The following is a 17,594-nucleotide window of genomic DNA, read 5'->3' on the forward strand; positions in this document are numbered from 1 at the left end:
TATTTTTTTAGTAGAGAGAGTTTGGCCAGGCTGGTCTTGAACTCCTGACCTCAAGTGATCTGCCCTCCTTGGCCTCCCGAAGTGCTGGGATTACAGGTGTGAGCCACCGTGCCCATCCTCCTGTTTTTAACTCTTATAAATAAAGGTACTGTAAATTCATGTACAGGTCTTGGAAGTTTGTATTTTTCCTGGGTAAATATGTAGAAGAAGGGATTGTTGACTCATATGGTAAATATATGCTTAATATAATAAGAAACTACCAAACTCTTTTTCCAACTGGATGCCATTTTGTTTCCTACCAGCAAATATATGAAAAGTCCATTATCCTTTATCTTGTAGTATTTTGGTATTTTTATGTTCTTTTCTTTTTTTTGTCATTCAAAATTGGGTGCATTGTTGTATCTTATGGTTTTAATTTGTGCTTCCCTAACAACTAATGATGTTGAGCATCTTTTTATACTCTTATTTGCCAATTATCTCTCAATTATTTGGCAAAACTTATATTTGACTCTACCTACTATATACATATATATATATATTTTAATTATTTATTTATTGATTGTTTTGAGATGAAGTCATGCTCTGTTGACCAGGCTGGATGCAGTGGCATGATCTTGGCTCACTGAAACCTCTGCCTCTCGGGTTCAAGTGATTCTTCTGCCTCAGCCTCCCAAGTAGCTGGGACTGTAGACTCATGCCCCCATGCCTGGCTAATTTTTGTATTTTTAGCAGAGGTAGAGCTTCACCATGTTTTCCAGGCTGGTCTTCATCTCCTGACCACAGGTGATCCACCCGCCTGGGCCTCCCAAAAGTGCTAGAATTACAGGCATGACCCACTGCGCCTAGCTGGAATAAGTAATCTTAAAAAGCAGTTTGTGGATTTTTGGTGAATAGAGAAAATATGACAAACTATGACTCATTACTTTTATTTCCTTTTTTTTTTTTTTGTTTTGAGATGGAGTCTCGCTCTGTTGCCCAGGCTGGAGTATAGTGGCGCAGTGTTGGCTCACTGTAAGCTCCACCTCCCGGGTTCACACCATTCTCCTGCCTCAGCCTCCTGAGTAGCTGGGGCTACAGGCACCCGCCACCATGCCTGGCTAATTTGGTTTTTGTATTTTTAGTAGAGAGAGGGTTTTACCTTGTTAGCCAGGATGGTCTCTATCTCCTGACCTCGTGATCCGCCCGCCTCAGCCTCCTAAAGTGCTGGCGTAAGCCACCGTGCCCGGCCTACTTTTATTTCTTAAGCATGTATCTTAAACTGGTCCATTAGGGGAAGCAGGTATGCATTAGGGGACAGGTAGAAGAATGTTACAGCATTGTTTGAAATATTGAAAAACTTGAAACAACCTCAATATCTTAATAATAGAAAAAATGGTTGAGGCTGGGTGTGGTGGCTCATGCCTGTAATCTCAGCACTTTGGGAGGCCGGGGTGAGTGGATCACCTGAGGTTGGGAATTTGAGTCCAGCCTGCCCAACATGGCGAAACCCCATCTCTACTAAAAATACAAAAAATTAAGCAGGTGTGGTGGCGCACACCTGTAATCCCAGCTACTTGGGAGGCTGAGGCAGAAGAATCACTTGAGCCTAGGAAATGGAGGTTGTAGTGAGCTGAGATCATGCCACTGTACTCCAGCCTGGGCGATAGAGTGAGACTATCTCCAAGAAAAAAAAGAAAATAAAAAATAGTTGAGTAAATTATAAGTTACAGGATGATACAGGTTGGTGTACAGAAGTCAAAATGAATGAACCAGATCTCTATGTAGCAACATAGCTAGATCTCAAAAGAAACATAAATTTAAAAAATTACACTAATTTAGATAGGGACAATAAAAAACATATACTAGAAAGATGTGCACTGAATTCTTGATAGAGGTTTCTTAGAAGAGAAGGAGTAGCCAGGCACGGTGGCTTACACCTGTAATCCCAGCACTTTGGGAGGCTGAGGCGGGCAGATCATGAGGTCAGGAGATCGAGACCATTCTGGCCAACATGGTGAAATCCCGTCTCTACTAAAAAAAAATACAAAAATTAGCCGGGTGTGTGTGTAATCCCAGCTACTCGGGAGGCTGAGGCAGGAGAATTGCTTGAACCAGAGAGTTGGAGGTTGCAGTGAGCTGAGATCGCGCCACTGCACTCCAGCCTGGCAACAGAGTGAGACTCTGTCTCAAAAAAAAAAAAATAATAAATAAGGAGCATGGGAAATGGGAAGAGGCACTAAAAAAGGAACTTCTTTTGATCTGTTACATTGTACTCACTTTGTTTTTAAAATTTTAAACCAAATATGACATTGTTACCACTTTTGTTACCACTCAGAATACAAATGCTATTACACTATTTTCTGTAATTTTCCCTTTTTCAAATTAAAAAAAGCAAAAATACATGTAAACATGTAAACAGGTATTTTCTTTATGGAAAACAGGAAGGAGAGCATCCAAGTAATTTTAGTTAATTATAACAAATTCTTAATAATTTATTTTTTCTTTTCTTTTCTTTTCTTTTTTGACACAGGGTCTTGCTCTGTTGCTCAGGTTAGAGTGCAATAGTGCAATCACATCTCACTGCAACCTCTACCTCTCCAGCTCAAGTGATCTCTCTCCTCAGTCTCCCAAGTAGACAGGACCACAGATGTGTACCCCAATCCTGCTTAATTTTTAAATTTTTTGGTAGAGATAAAGTCTCACCTTGTTGCCCAGGCTGGACTTGAGCTCCTGGGCTCAAGCAGTCCTCCAGCCTTGGCCTCCCAAAGTGCTGGAATTACAGGTGTGAGCCAACTGTGCCTGGTCTTCATAAACTTTTCTTTACATGTCCTTAATCAAGTACTTATTGAGCACCTACTGTCAGCCAGGCACGGTATGAAATTGACCTGTTTAAGGGGGTGCATCTGGTTATTTATTTTCAGGATGAGGAAACAGAAGAATGGGGGAGGTAGTACATATTCATAAGGAGACAGCATTTCTTAGGCACTTTGTGTGGTATTTATAAGATTTCATCTGGCCGGGTGCGGTGGCGCATGCCTGTAATCCCAGCACTTTGGAAGACTGAGGCGGGCAGATCACAAGGTCAGGAGATCGAGACCATCCTGGCCAACATGGTGAAACCCCATCTCTACTAAAAATACAAAAATTAGCTAGGCGTGGTGGCATGTGCCTGTAACCCCAGCTCCTCGGGAGGCTGAGGCAGGAGAAGTGCTTGAACCAGGGAGTCAGAGGTTGCAGTGAGCCAAGATTGCACCACTGCACTCCAGCCTGGGCTACAGAGCGAGACTCCATCTCAAACACACAAACAAACAAACAGACTGCATCTGTTTTATCAAGAGTCATTGTAATATATTGATTTTGAAATTTCAAATAATAATAAGGAATAGTATGGAAATTTTTGTTTGATTAAATGGGGACATGAGGCCAGGTGTGGTCACTCAAGCTTGTAATCCTAGCACTTTGGGATACCAGGGCAGGAGGATTACTTGAGCCTAGGAGTTCAAGACCAGCCTGGGCAACATGGCAAGACCCTAGCTCTACAAAAGAAATACACAAAAATTAGCTAAGTATGGTGGCACATGCCTGTAGTCTTAGCTACTCGAAAGGTCAAGGGAAGAGGATCGATCACTTGAGTCCCGGAGTTGGAGGGTGCAGTGAGCTAGGATCATGCCCCTGCACTCCATTGTGGGTGACAGCAAGACTGTTTTTAAAAAAATGAGGCCAGGCGTGGTGGCTTACCTCTGTAATCTGAGCATTTTGAGAGGCCAAGGCGGGTGGATCACCTGATGTCAGGAGTTCAAGATCAGCCTGGCCAACATGGTGAAAACCCCGCCTCTATATTAAAATTACAAAAATTAGCCGGGTGTGGTGGCACACACCTGTAACCCCAGCTACTCTGGAGGCTGAGACAGCAGAATCTCTTGAACCCGGGAGGTGGAGGTTGCAATGAGTCAGGATCGCGCCACTGCACTCCAGCCTGGGCGGCAGAGCGAGACTCTGTCTCAAAAAAAGAAAAGAAAGACTAAGAAATCAATTTTCATTCAGACAAATGGTCAAAAATAATAGAAATAAAACAAAAATTAAAATTAATTTTCAAATATAATGTGATTTGAATATAGCGATCACTTTACAGAAGTTATTCTATATACTTTTTGATTATGCTGAGTTTTTAGGTCCTTTTAAAACTTGTGTCAGGAATTAATGTTTTAAACTAGTTGTTGGGTTCAAAGAAAATAGAAATGTGTTACTAAATGCCACACTTGTAATCTCATATACCAGTTTTCATGATGCAATAAATTGTTAAATAAAAACTTACTCTAGAGAAGAGGCACCCAACAATGAACACATTATATCAGACTTGAATATGATTGAACAATGCTTTTTGTTTCATTGTTATTGAAATCATACTTGTATTTTTCAAAAGTATATATACTTAAAAATTCCTAAATAAAATGCCTTTCTCTAATACAGCATTTTAGTGGTTATAAGGATCAATACCATGAGGTGATAAGCAAAAAAGGACTCACGGCCCTAAAATGTTGATAAACATCATGACCATATTCCCCATATTGGAGTTACATGTACACATTACAATGATAAAAATACTAAGAAGTTATATAGTAATGTTTCTTAGACTTACTTGTCTACAACCCTATTTTTTATGTATTATCTCTCAATAGTATGCTTTGCAATATTTAGTGTACTCTTCATACAATCTATGCAAATAATTTTTTATTTTAAAGCAGGACAGAAGGAGCAAGCTGTGGGATGGTATAAGAAAGGTATTGAAGAACTGGAAAAAGGAATAGCTGTTATAGTTACAGGACAAGGTAAGATTATATTTGTTTATAGCCATTCCAAATTATAATATATTCACATGATCATCCAGATTTCAGATCTATTTATTTATGTATTTATTTTTCTTTCTTTTCTTTCTTTTTTTCTTTTTTTTTTTTTTTTTTTGAGACAGGGTCTTGCCTCCGTTACCCAGGCCAGAGTGCAGTGATGTGATCATATCTCACTGCAGCCTCAAACTTCTGGGCTCAAGTGATCCAGTGATCCTCCTGCCTCTGCTTCCCATGTAGCTGGGACCACAGGCACACACTACCACACTTAGCTCATTATTATTATTATTATTATTTTGAGACGGAGTCTCACTCTGTTGCCCAGGCTGGAGTGCAATGGTGCAGTCTCGGCTCACTGCAGCCTCCACCTCCCGGATTCAGACGATTCTCCTGCCTGAGCCTCCCGAGTAGCTGGGATTATAGGTGCGTGCCACCGTGCCCAGCTAATTTTTGTATTTTTAGTGGAGATGGGGTTTTGCCATGTTGGCCAGGCTGGTCTCAAACTCCTGATCTCAAGTGATCTGCCCACCTCAGCCTCCCAAAGTGCTGGGATTACAGGCGTGAGCCACCATGCCCAGCCACACTTAGCTAATTAAAAAAAATTTTTTTTGTAGAGACGGGTCTCACTGTGTTTCCATGACTGGTCTCAAACTTCTAGCCTCAAGTGATCCTCCTGCCTCAGCTTTGCAAAGTGCTGGGTTTAGAGGCATGAGCCACTGCACCCAGCCAGATTGTGTTTATCTTAATAAAAGTATTTGGGCCGGGCACAGTGCCCTCACGCCTGTAATCCCAGCACTCTGGGAGGCCAAGGTGGGTGAATCACCTGGAGTCGGGAGTTCGAGACCAACCTGATCAACATGGAGAAACCCTGTGTCTACTAAAAATACAAAATTAGGCAGGCGTGATGTCGCACACCTGTAATCCCAGCTACTCGGGAGGCTGAAGCAAGAGAATCGCTTGGAACGGGGAGGCAGAGGTTGCAGTGAGCCGATATTGCCTTTGCCCTCCAGCCTGGGCAACAAGAGTGCAACTCTGTTTCAAAAAGAAAGAAAAGAAAAACAGTATTTCATTGAATTAAAAATGCCTTGTATTATACCAGTAAGAGTAAAATACAAAGTGTGATATATGCTCTTTTCATCGCTTAGAATTTGAATTTTAATCTTGTTGAAGCGGCTGTTTTCGTTTTATTTAGACATAGATATAACAACAATGTTAGTATCTGTGACCAAACTGGTGCAGGCATGGGCAATGAAAAAACTGTGTTATGACTGCAACCTGGTGGATAGCGTTAGTAAGTTAGCATTGGTTGTAAAACGGATCCCAATTTCAAAGAATTTGAAATGTAGGGAAAAAATGTTTTAGACTCCATGAAATAGACTTGAAATGTATGAAATATTACAGTAGGTTGGAAGCCATCATGAGAAACTGTAACTTTTTTTTTTTTGGTAGCTATTATATATATTTTTTGAGACGGGGTCTCAGTCTCTTGCCCAGGCTGGAATGCTGTGATGTGGTCACCTGTCACTGCACCATCCACCTCCTAGAGCTGAAGTGATCCTGCTACCTCACCCTCCCATGCTCGGCTAATTGTTTTTGTTTTTAAGTAGAGATCAGGTCTCATTATGTTGCCCAGGCTGGTCTTGAACTCCTGGGCTCAAGTGATTCTCCTGCTTTGGCTGCCCAGAGTGCTAGGATTACAGAAGTGAGCCACGACACCTGGCCTGAAGATAGTATTTTCGAAATTTCTTCTGTTCTCTTTCTTTTCAGTATATATTTTCTTCTTTTTTAAAAAAAAAAAATTCTGTGTAAAGACTGTGACTCCCCATGAAAATAGTTTGGGTGATAATTTATCTTGAAACAATATTAGTTGAGAAATGTAGATATTTTAATTAATTTTTTTCTTTCAGGTGAACAGTGTGAAAGAGCTAGACGCCTTCAAGCTAAAATGATGACTAATTTGGTTATGGCCAAGGACCGCTTACAACTTCTAGGTATCAATTAATGTATAATTTGATGTGAGATGTATTGGAAATGTGTGTTCAATGAAACTTTAATTATAGAAAGAAATAAATCAGTGATTGAAAATGTGGTCCAGGCTTTTTAACGTAAAGAAAATGTGTAACATATACAAAAACAGAAGAGCATAATGAATTTCTAATTATTATTCTCTCAGCTTTGATAATTATCACCTCACTGTTGGTCTTGATTTATTCATACCAAGGGCTAGCAAACTGCAGCTGATGGGCCAACCCAGCTCACTGCCTGTTATTATACATAAGGTTTTATTGGCACACAGCCATTCCTTTCCTTTAGGTATTGTCTGTGGCGTTCATGCTATGGTGACAGAATTGAGTAGTTGATACAGAGCTGACACTGCCCTCAAAACCTAAAATATTTACTGTCTGGCCCTTTGCAGAAAAAGCCTGCCATCTTCATTTGACTTCCCAGCTCACTGTCCCCCCACTACATATTATTTTGAAACAAATTCTTGACTTTTTTCCATTTATAAATATTTCATGTTATACCTGTAAAAGATAAGGACTTCAAAATAAAATCACTGAAATACCATTATCGCACCTAAAAGGTAATTCCACATTTCTTTTAACATTATCCACAAAACTGACCCCCCCAAAAACGCTATTTCCAAATTTCTAATTTTCTCAAAATTTAATAATTTTTACTATTTTTAATAATTTGTTTGAATCAGGATCTTAAAAAGATCCATATGTCTCTTTTAGTGTTCACGTGCATCTGTTTTTCATTTTCTTCCAATTTATTTGTTGATGTAACCAGGTCTTTGTCATGTAGTATTTCCTACAGTCTGACTTTTGCTGCATACATCTTTGTGGTATCTTTTAACATGTTCTTCTTTCCTCCCCCCGTTAACTGATAGTTGGATATAGAGCCTTGATCACACTAAAAGTTGATTTTTATTTTTTAATGATAAGACTACTTCCTAGGTGGTTGTGTTTGTGTGTATTCATCATTAGTTGTTCCATCTTGGGAGGTTAGCAACAGTTAACTATGACTGATGCCCAGTGATGTTTTAATTCTGTCATTCTTTCAGCATTCATCAACTGTAATAGAAACTTTCACTTGTCTTCTGTTTGATGGTGTAGGTTTTAAAAATGTATTAATAAGTTAAATCTACCACTCAAAAAAAAGTAGAACAAAACCCACTACATATGAGTAACTCTACCATACATTGGTGGATAGAAACAGTAGATATTTGGTAAGCAGGTAAATCTTATTTATTTGTAGCCCTGTGACTTGGGGTAAGTTATTATGCATGTTTGAGTCTTTTTTATCTAATTTGTAATATGAAACTATTATTATTATTATTTGAGATGGAGTCTTGCTCTGTTGCCCAGGCTGAAGTGTAGTGATGCAATCCCAGCTCAATGCACCCTCCACCTCCCGGATTCAAGCTATTCTCATGACTCAGTTTCCCGAGTAGCTGGGATTATAGGCGCCCACCACCGTGCCTAGTTTTTGTATTTTTAGTAGGTGCAGGGTTTGTTTCACCATGTTGGCAAGGCTGGTGTCGAACATCTGACTTCAAGTGATCCGTCCACCTCAGCCTCCTAAAGTGCTGGGATTATAGGCATGAGCCACCACGCCCAGCTGAAGCTAATATTATTAGCTAATAATAATATTTCATATTTCTGACCATTGAATTTTTAAAGGAACCTAAACCATAGTAGTAAGTGCTTTAAAAATGTTGGTTTCTATTCATCTGTTTACCTGACAGTAATCACCTCCTTTGCTTAGGTAGAAAGTTATATTCATACACACATACATACACATTTTATTCATTCTTTCATTCATTTACTGCTATATGGTCATTGTGTTTGTGGGGTTTTTGCCCCACATAGTTAAAAAAGCAGCCGTTACTGCTTTCAAATGAATAACAAGGTAGTGTTCCCTGGCTTCTGTGGCTGACAGGACTTGCCTTCTTCCTTTCTCAATGGAGGTTATTACTGTGTCAAATATAATTAAATAGTGTATTAAAGTTTCTTGCAGTAAAATAATTGATGGTTCTTATTGGTACTTTCTACGTGTTTTATCTTTAAAGCTCTTCAGTGTATATATAGAGTATTGTGTATATCATACAGAATAAATTTGATTATGGAGCATTTTGTACTATCAAAGTGAATAAGAGTTGGTTTTTATGTTTTGTTTGATGTTGTGATATAGGACATTAGAAGTATTAATATCTTATCAATTACTCATCTTTGAGTGTGACTTTGTACTTTCTTATTTGTATTAGTAGAGGAGAAAACAAAAAGAAGATATGTAATATGAAACTAGGCATTTAAAGGTTTAATATTTTGGATATTTTAAAGTTGGTATCTGTTTTCACCCTCAAAAATGCTATGTGCCTATTTATGAAATATCTTACTTTAAAAGCGAGGAGTGGTAGATGGGAAAGGTGACATCGGCTGGGCGTGGTGGCTCACACCTGTAATCCCAGCACTTTGGGAGGCCAAGGCGGACAGATCATCTGAGGTCAGGCTTTCAAGACCAGTCTGGTAATGTGGTGAAACCTCGTCTCTACTAAAAATACAAAAAATTAGCCAGGCTGGTGGTGTGCATCTGTAATCCCAGCTACTCAGGAGGCTGAGTCAGGAGAATGGCTTGAACTCAGGAGGCGGAGGTTGCAGTGAGCCAAGATGGCACCACTGCACTCTAGACTGGGTGACAGAGAGAGACTGCATCTCAAAAAAAATTTTAAAAGGCCAGGCACTGTGGCTCATACCTGTAATCCCAACACTTTGGGAGACTGAAGCAAGCAGATCACTTGAGGTCAGGAGTTCGAGACGATCCTGGGCACCTGGGCAACATGGTGAAAACTCGCCTCTACTAAAAATACAAAAAATAGCCAGGCATGGTGGCAGGTGCCTGTAATCTCGCCTACTCGGGAGGTTGAGGCAGGAGAATTGCTTGAGCCTGGGAGGCGGAGGTTGCAATAAGCAGAGACCATGCCACTGCACTCCAGCCTGGGTGGCAGAGTGAGACTTCATCTCAAAACAAACAAAAAAGACCAAACCACCTCTTGTCCACTCCTAATCCTCCTTACTGTGCTTCACTTATTTTTTTCCCATGTATTTATCACCTTCTAATAAACTGTGTAACTTATTTTTTATGTTTGTTATCTACTAGCTGTCTTCTCCCTGTTAGAATATAAACTCTATGGAGGAGGGATCTTTATCTGTATCCCAGGTGCCTACAACAGTGTCTAGCACATGCTAGTTACCAAATAAATATTTACTGAGTTAATAAGTTGTGTATAACCCTCGGCATTGTACCTGAAACAGAGTAGGGCCTTAATAAATGAATGTTAAATGAAGCTATGTTAAAAATATATATATATGTGTATATATATAAAAATAACAGCCAGTTATACCAATTTGCTGACATCAAAATTAACTTTTAATCTATTGCAGGTTTTACAGTTAAGCTTTGCTCTAAGGTTCACTATCACTAAACCAAAAATAAATAATATATATGATCTTTTCTCATTTTTAACAGAGAGGCTACATCCTCTCAAACCAATCTGTATTAGGAATTCCCAGGATCATTCTCCCCATTCTCCATCCTAATTAGATACCTATGTGGCACCACATCTTTGAAAAACTCCAATTTTTAACCAGCACATAATAAATATGTGTTACTGTTAATACATATTTGTACACAGATCATTTTTACTGTCTTAGGTATATCCACTCCCAGACCTTTTGAGTTATTGAAAGACAGGAATATGTTGATGTCACCTTTTTTTTTTTTTTTTTTTTTTTTGAGACAGAGTCTTACCCTGTCACCTAGGCTGGAGTGCAATGGCACGATCTTGGCTCACTGCAACCTCTGCTTCCCGGGTTCAAATGATTATCCTACCTCATCCTCCTGAGTAGCTGGGATTACAGGTGGCGCTGGTTTGGGTTTTTGGTTTTAAACAGGATGGTCTTCTCTGTGAGAAGTTGCCATGAGTTAGCCATGATGATACCTGGGACAATGATGGTCCACAGAGAAGTAAGAGCCAATACAAAGCCTTAAGAGAACGTACCTGATTTGTCTGTGAAGCAGCAAAGAGGCCAGTGTGTCCCAGCAAGGAGATTATAGTAGAGATGAAGTCAGAGAACTCATGGGGGGAGGGATTATCACAACACGCAGGACTATAAAGGCCACCATGAGGACTTAAGCTTTTACCGCCTGTGAAATGGGGAGCAGTTATAAAGATTTTTAAGAAAGCAACATGGTGCAGTGGCTCATGCCTGTAATCCCAGCTCTTTGGGAGGCCGAGGTGGATGGATCACCTGAGGTCAGGAGTTCGAGACCGGCCTGGCCAACATGGCGAAACCTCGTCTTTACTAAATATAGAAAAATTAGCTGCATGTGGTGGGCATGCTTGTAATCCCAAATACTCGGCTGAGGCAGGAGAATCACTTGAACCCGGGAGGCGGAGGTTGCGGTGAGCTGAGATTGCGCCACTGCCCTCCAGCCTGGGCAACAGAGCGAGACTCCATCTCAAACAAAACCAAAAAAAAAAAAGATTTTTGGGGAAGGAATGAAATACTCTGACTTAAATTTTAGAGGGACCAGTCTGGTTGCTGTGTTGCATTATAGACTCTAAAGGTAGAACCAGGGAGAGCAATTAAGATACTGTTACAGTAATCTAGGAGAAAAGTGATAGAGGCTTGCACCAGGGTAGTATCAGGAGAAATGGTAACAAGTGGTTGGATTATAATTGTACTTGAAGGTTGAACAACTAGATTTGCTGATAGATTGGATAAAATGGTCCTTTCTTTAAGGACCTCATAATACAGTAGGAGAAACAGACACATAAATAGTCATCACTGCAGGATGGGGATTACAAATATTTTGTAAGGGTGAAAAAGGTGCCAAGAAAGCTTCCTTGTGTGACAAAGCTGGTTAAAGAAAGAAAAGAAAGCTTCCTAGAAGTGAAACCTAAAGTGTACACTTAGATAAATGAATAAAAATTATGAAAGAATGTGAGGGCTGGGCACAGTGGCTCATGCCTGTAATCCTAGCACTTCGGGAGGTTGAGTCAGGTGTATTGCTTGAGCCCAAGAGTTTGAAACCAGCCTGGACAACATATTGAGACCCCATCTCTAAATTAAAAAAAAAAAAAAAAATTAACCAGGAGTGGTGATATGCACCTGTAGTCCAGCTACTTACTTGGGAGGCTGAGGTAGGAGGATTGCTTGAGCTCAGGAGATTGAGGCAGCAGTGAGCCATGAGTGCACCACTGCACTCTAGTCTGGGTGACAGAGTGAGACCCTGTCTCAAAGAAAATAAAAGAAAAAGAATTTGAGAAAAGATATCTCAGGAAGATGTGATGGCATGAACAAATACTCAAAGGCAAGAAAAGCATGGTGAATAGGGGAGGGTGCAGGTTGAGACATGAAGTTGGGATTGCCGAGGCATAAGAGATATATAGGCAGATCATGGATGGCCTGGTTTGTCATAGGAAGGAGCTTGAGCTCTATCTGTGGGCAATGGGAAGCCACTAAAGGGTTTTAAGTAGAAGAGTGTTATATGGTAAGATTTTCCTCTCCAGTGGATCACTCAGATGACTGTGTGGGGGTTGGATGTGAGGAGGTAAAGAAGCAAGGTTACTGCTTTGATTTAAATCATTGATTAATCTGTATAACCCTAGTCATTCCAAAAAGAAGCATTAGTCCTTTAACAGAAATGAATTGGGGCTGGGCGCGGTGGCTCACGCTTGTAATCCCAGTACTTTGGGAGGCCGAGGCGGGCGGATCATCTGAGGTCAGGAGTTTGAGACCAGTCTGGCCAACATGGCAAAACCTCGTATCTACTAAAAATACAAAAATCAGCTGGGCGTGGGGGTGTGCGCCTGTAATCCCAGCTACTCGGGAGGCTGAGGCAGGAGCATCACTTGAACCCGGGAGACGGAGGTTGCAGTGAACTGAGATCGCGCCACTGCACTCCAGCCTGGGCGACAGAGTGAGACTCTGTTTCCAAAAAAAAAAAAAGAAAAAATATTGGAGCAGATTCACAGAAGCAGTGTACTGTTATACTGTATGTGTCTGTGACTCTGTCTCCAAGAAAAAAAAAAAAGAAAAAATGAATGGGAGCAGGTTCACAGAAGCAGTGTACTGTTATACTGTATGTGTCTGTTTCTACACATATAAATCTAAACTCTATGTACATGAAAAAAAAATCCTGTAGCTTTTTATTCCTAGCTATAAAAACTAAGAATATAATTTGTTTCTTTTTATTACATAATGAATGGTTCTGTGAACATTTGTTAAATTTCATTGAGGAGAGTATTAATTGATACCATTTATGTACAGATGTCTACATTTACAAATCAGCGTATTTTCTGATTCATGCTTTTGCTAAGACAAAGGGTTTTTGTCTCAGCATGGTCATTTAAAGAGTTTATCATTGAGAAAAATCAGATGACCAACCTGTTAGTTCAAAAAAAAAACACCTCCAAGGTATATTGTATCAGCCAGTTCTAAGATACAAAAGCCATGCAGTACTTTGTGTTTTGTGCAGAAAGGGTAGCTACTATTTGACCTGTCCCAAAGGCATGTGTGGTTGTACCATAAACCAAGCATGGTACCTGTTTGTCGAACCTTAGAAGTGAAAGTTTAAGACAGTTAATATATATGTGCTGCATTTTTTCATGTATTCATTGACTTGAAGAAAAGAATCATTTATGATTCAGCACAGTACTCCACTTGGGGAAGAGAGTGCAGCAGTGGTGTAGAGTGGCAGGGATCAAACTGCTACCTTCTTGGGCTTCAGTTGCTAGACTTAAGAGACCCAGATCTTGGCCAGGCACGGTGGCTCAAGCCTGTAATCCCAGCACTTTGGAAGGCCGAGACAGGCGGATCATGAGGTCAGGAGATGGAGCCCATCCTGGCTAACACAGTGAAACCCCGTCTCTACTAAAAAAATACAAAAAACTAGCTGGGAGAGGTGGCGGGCGCCTGTAGTCCCAGCTACTCGAGAGGCTGAGGCAGGAGAATAGCGTGAACCCGGGAGGCGGAGTTTGCAGTGAGCTGAGATCCGGCCACTGCACTCCAGCCTGGGCGACAGAGTGAGACTCCGTCTCAAAAAAAAAAAAAAAAAAAAAGACCCAGATTTGGGAGGGTTTTTTGTCGTTATTTGATGTGGGGGTAGGGTTGAAATAATCCTTTTTAATTGATTAATATAAAAAATAGGTAATATAGACATATGTCACAAAATTTGAAAAAGTTTGAGTATGAAAAGCTCCATCCCATTCTATGCCCCAGCTACCCATTTCCCCTCCGTAGAGGCAGCTGTTATTATGAATTTCTCTGGGTCCTTTTTAAAGGTAATCTTTTTGTATACAACTGTGCACATGTGTGTTTAAACAAACGGTAGGATACTGTATGTACATACAGTTACTGCAGTATGCTTATTTGACTTTGCTTTATTGCTTTTATTTTTTGCCTGACATATGTTAGTTAATGTGGCCAAATACAGCATTTCCTAGACACTCTTTATAGTTTCGTTCTGTGCTATTTTAAATGCTGTTCTCCTTTCCTGAAATGTCCTTTTTTTTGTTTGGTGGGTTTTTTTTCTTTTTTTCTTATACAGAGTCTCGCTCTGTCACCAAGGTTGGAGTGCAGTGGCACGATCTCGGCTCACTGCAACCTCCACCCACCTCCTGGGTTCAAGTCATTCCCCTGCCTCAGCCTCCCAAGTAGCTGGGACTACAGGCGCGTGCCACCACGCCCAGCTAATTTTTTGTTTGTTTGTTTGTTTTAGTAGAGACGGAGTTTCACCGTGTTAGCCAGGATGGCCTCAATCTCCTGACCTCATGATCTGCCTCCCTCAGCCTCCCAAAGTGCTGGGATTACAGGCGTGAGCCACTGCGCGCAGCTATCCTTTCTTTTTATCTTTTCAAATTCTAGCCAGTTCGTAACCCACTTGCTCTGTAAAGCTTTTTCAATGATCTTTCTTTTGTACTATGCAGTCTTTTTAAAAATATACAGTTTTATTATAAGTTGCCAGTTACATTTAATAAATATCTAAATGGTAGAAACTGTGATTCATTTTTTAATCTCCATGGAGCCAGGAACTGTGGCTCATGCCTGTAATCCCCACACTTTGGGAGGCTAAGGTGGGAGGATCGCTTAAGGCCAGGAGCTTGAGGCCAGTCTGTGGAACATATTGAGACCCTGTCTCTACAAAAAATAAATTAGCTGGACATAGTGGTGTGTGTATGTAGTATCAACTACTCAGGGGGCTGAGGAAGGAGGATCACTTGAGCCCAGGGAGTTGAGGCCACAGTGAGCCATGATGGTGCCATTGTACTCCAGCCTGGGTGACAGAGCAAGACCACGACCAATAATAATCTCCATGGTATTTGTTTTGGACATATTAGATATTCAGTAAATATTTTCTGGTGATGATAGTGATATCTAACTACCTCGGGTTACCTGACCTGAATAAGGCATATTTTGAACATAGCCATTAACTTGTTAATTTCTGTTATTTTCGTGACTTAGTTTTTACTAATTATATTTTAAAAGATAATTTTATATAAATGCAAAAACTTTTTATCATGTAACAATCTGGTAACAACTTGAGTAATTTTTCATTTCACATGCACATTTTATTTGTTCATTATCTTTTTTCTTTTTATTTTTTCTTTGTTTTTTTTTACCTTCTCTGTTGCATAGAGAAGATGCAACCAGTTTTGCCATTTTCCAAGTCACAAACGGACGTCTATAATGACAGTACTAACGTGGCATGCCGCAATGGACATCTCCAGTCAGGTGGGTTAAGGTTAACTAACATAAAATAATAAAGCTTGAATGCAAAGTAAGAGTCTCACTTAACCTGATAATGTTGATTTTATTTTATAATGGTAGGTTTAATTGTTCATGTTTTCACAGGGCTATGTTGAAAATATAGTACCTCTATCATTCATAGTATATAAACATGCAACAAATAAGGTATAGGCATTCTAAACATGCTTCATTTGCATATTTTGCAACCTCTGATATTTCAGATTATAAAATATGAAGGTGTGCATTCCCGGAAGTATTTAAAATAATCTTTTTTTCTGTTGTGGCTTTTGTGTTTTTTATAATGATAGCTATACTGATTTTTTTTCATGAAATAGTGTTTTCTAAAACACATTATAATTTTTTATGTATCAATTTTTATTGCATATCAATTTTCATATATACTATATGTGAATGTTTTATAGTACTTGATAGAAGAAATTTGAAGCTTCACATAGAAACATTACAGTCTTATTTACTATAGATTAACTCTGTCCTTGATAAACTTTTGGATGTCAACTTCTACAGAAGATTAAATGTCTTTCTATTTTGTTTTCTTTGGGACTCTCCATTTCTTAGGTTCTCTGACATCTGAGCTAGTTTTTTATTTAGTTAAAAAGTTTTTTTTACTTGACAGATAATGTACATGTTCATGGGGTACACAGTGATGTTTTGATACATATAATATATAGTGATTAGATCAAGGTAATTATCATTTATATCATCCCATTTATCATTCTTTGTGTTGGAAACATTCAGTATCTTCCTTCTATTTTAAATGATATATTATATTGTTACCTATAGTCATCCTGCAGTGGTGTAGAACACTGGAACTTACTCTTTCTATCTAGCTATAATTTTGTATCCTTTCCCTACCCTTCGCAGCCTGTAGTATCCTCCGTTCTGCTTTTTATTTCTATGAGATTAACTTTTTAAAAATAATATTCTGTGTGTATATATACCACATTTTCTTTATTCATTCATCTGTTCTTGGACACCTAGGTTAATTCTGTATCTTGGCTGTTGTGAATAGTGCTATAGTAAACATGGGGTGTAGATGTCTGTTCGATATAATGATTTTCTTTCCTTTGGATAAATTCCCAGTAGTAGGATTGCTGGGTCATATGGTAGTTCTATTTGAAGTTTTTTGACGAACCTCCATACTCTTCTCCATAGTAGCTGTACTAGTTTAGATTCCCAAAAATAGTGTCTTAAGAGTTCACTTTCTCCACATCCTTACCAGCATTTGGCACTTTTTTTGTCTTTTTGATAATAGCCATCCTAACTGGGGTAAGATAACCTCATTGTGGTTTTGATTTACATTTCCGTCATAATTAATGGTGTTGAGCATTTTTTCATATATTTGTTTTTGACAGTTTTATTGGTGAATTTTTTTTTTTTTTTTTAGCAGTAGTTTCATGTGCAGGGCTTAAATTATATTAAATATTACTTTGTTCAGATTATAGCAGAACAACCTTAGGTTAGGCTGTGAAACAACTGCCTTCTGGCTGGGCGCAGTGGCTCACGCCTGTAATCCCAGCATTTTGGGAGGCCAAGGCGGGCGGATCATGAAATCAAGAGATTGAGACTATCCTGGCTAACATGGTGAAACCCCGTCACTATTAAAAATATAAAAACTAGCTGGGCGTGGTGGTGGGCGCCTATAGTCCCAGCTGCCTGGGAGGCTGAGGCAGAAGAATCGCTTGAACCTAGGAGGCTGAGGTTGCTGTGAGCTGAGATCATACCATTGCACTCCAGCCTAGGCAACAGAGCGAGACACCGTCTCAAAAAACTGCCTTCTTTTTTTTTTTTTTGGTATTATTATAATAATTTATAAATTTTTAATTATACTTTAAGTTCTAGGGTACATGTACACAACGTGCAGGTTTGTTACATACGTATATATGTGCCATGTTGGTGTGCTGCACCCATTAACTTGTCATTTACATTAGGTATA

General features: G+C 39.5%; 1 protein-coding gene across 4 annotated transcripts in view; it reads left to right on the forward strand.

Moving 5' to 3' along the window:
- Positions 1-17,594, forward strand: part of SPAST (spastin) — a 90,009-nt gene that overhangs the window by 18,341 nt on the left and 54,074 nt on the right. The window contains exons 2-4 of one of the 4 annotated variants that reach the window (XM_007971017.3): positions 4,722-4,808; positions 6,731-6,814; positions 15,530-15,625. In XM_007971017.3, coding sequence (XP_007969208.1) covers positions 4,722-4,808; positions 6,731-6,814; positions 15,530-15,625 — 267 coding nt within the window. The remainder of the gene's footprint in view (positions 1-4,721; positions 4,809-6,730; positions 6,815-15,529; positions 15,626-17,594) is intronic. The other 3 variants (XM_038006759.2, XM_007971018.3, XM_007971020.3) reach the window with 3 other exon arrangements.

Source organism: Chlorocebus sabaeus, chromosome 14, assembly GCF_047675955.1.
Source record: "Chlorocebus sabaeus isolate Y175 chromosome 14, mChlSab1.0.hap1, whole genome shotgun sequence".
NCBI lineage: Eukaryota > Metazoa > Chordata > Mammalia > Primates > Cercopithecidae > Chlorocebus > Chlorocebus sabaeus.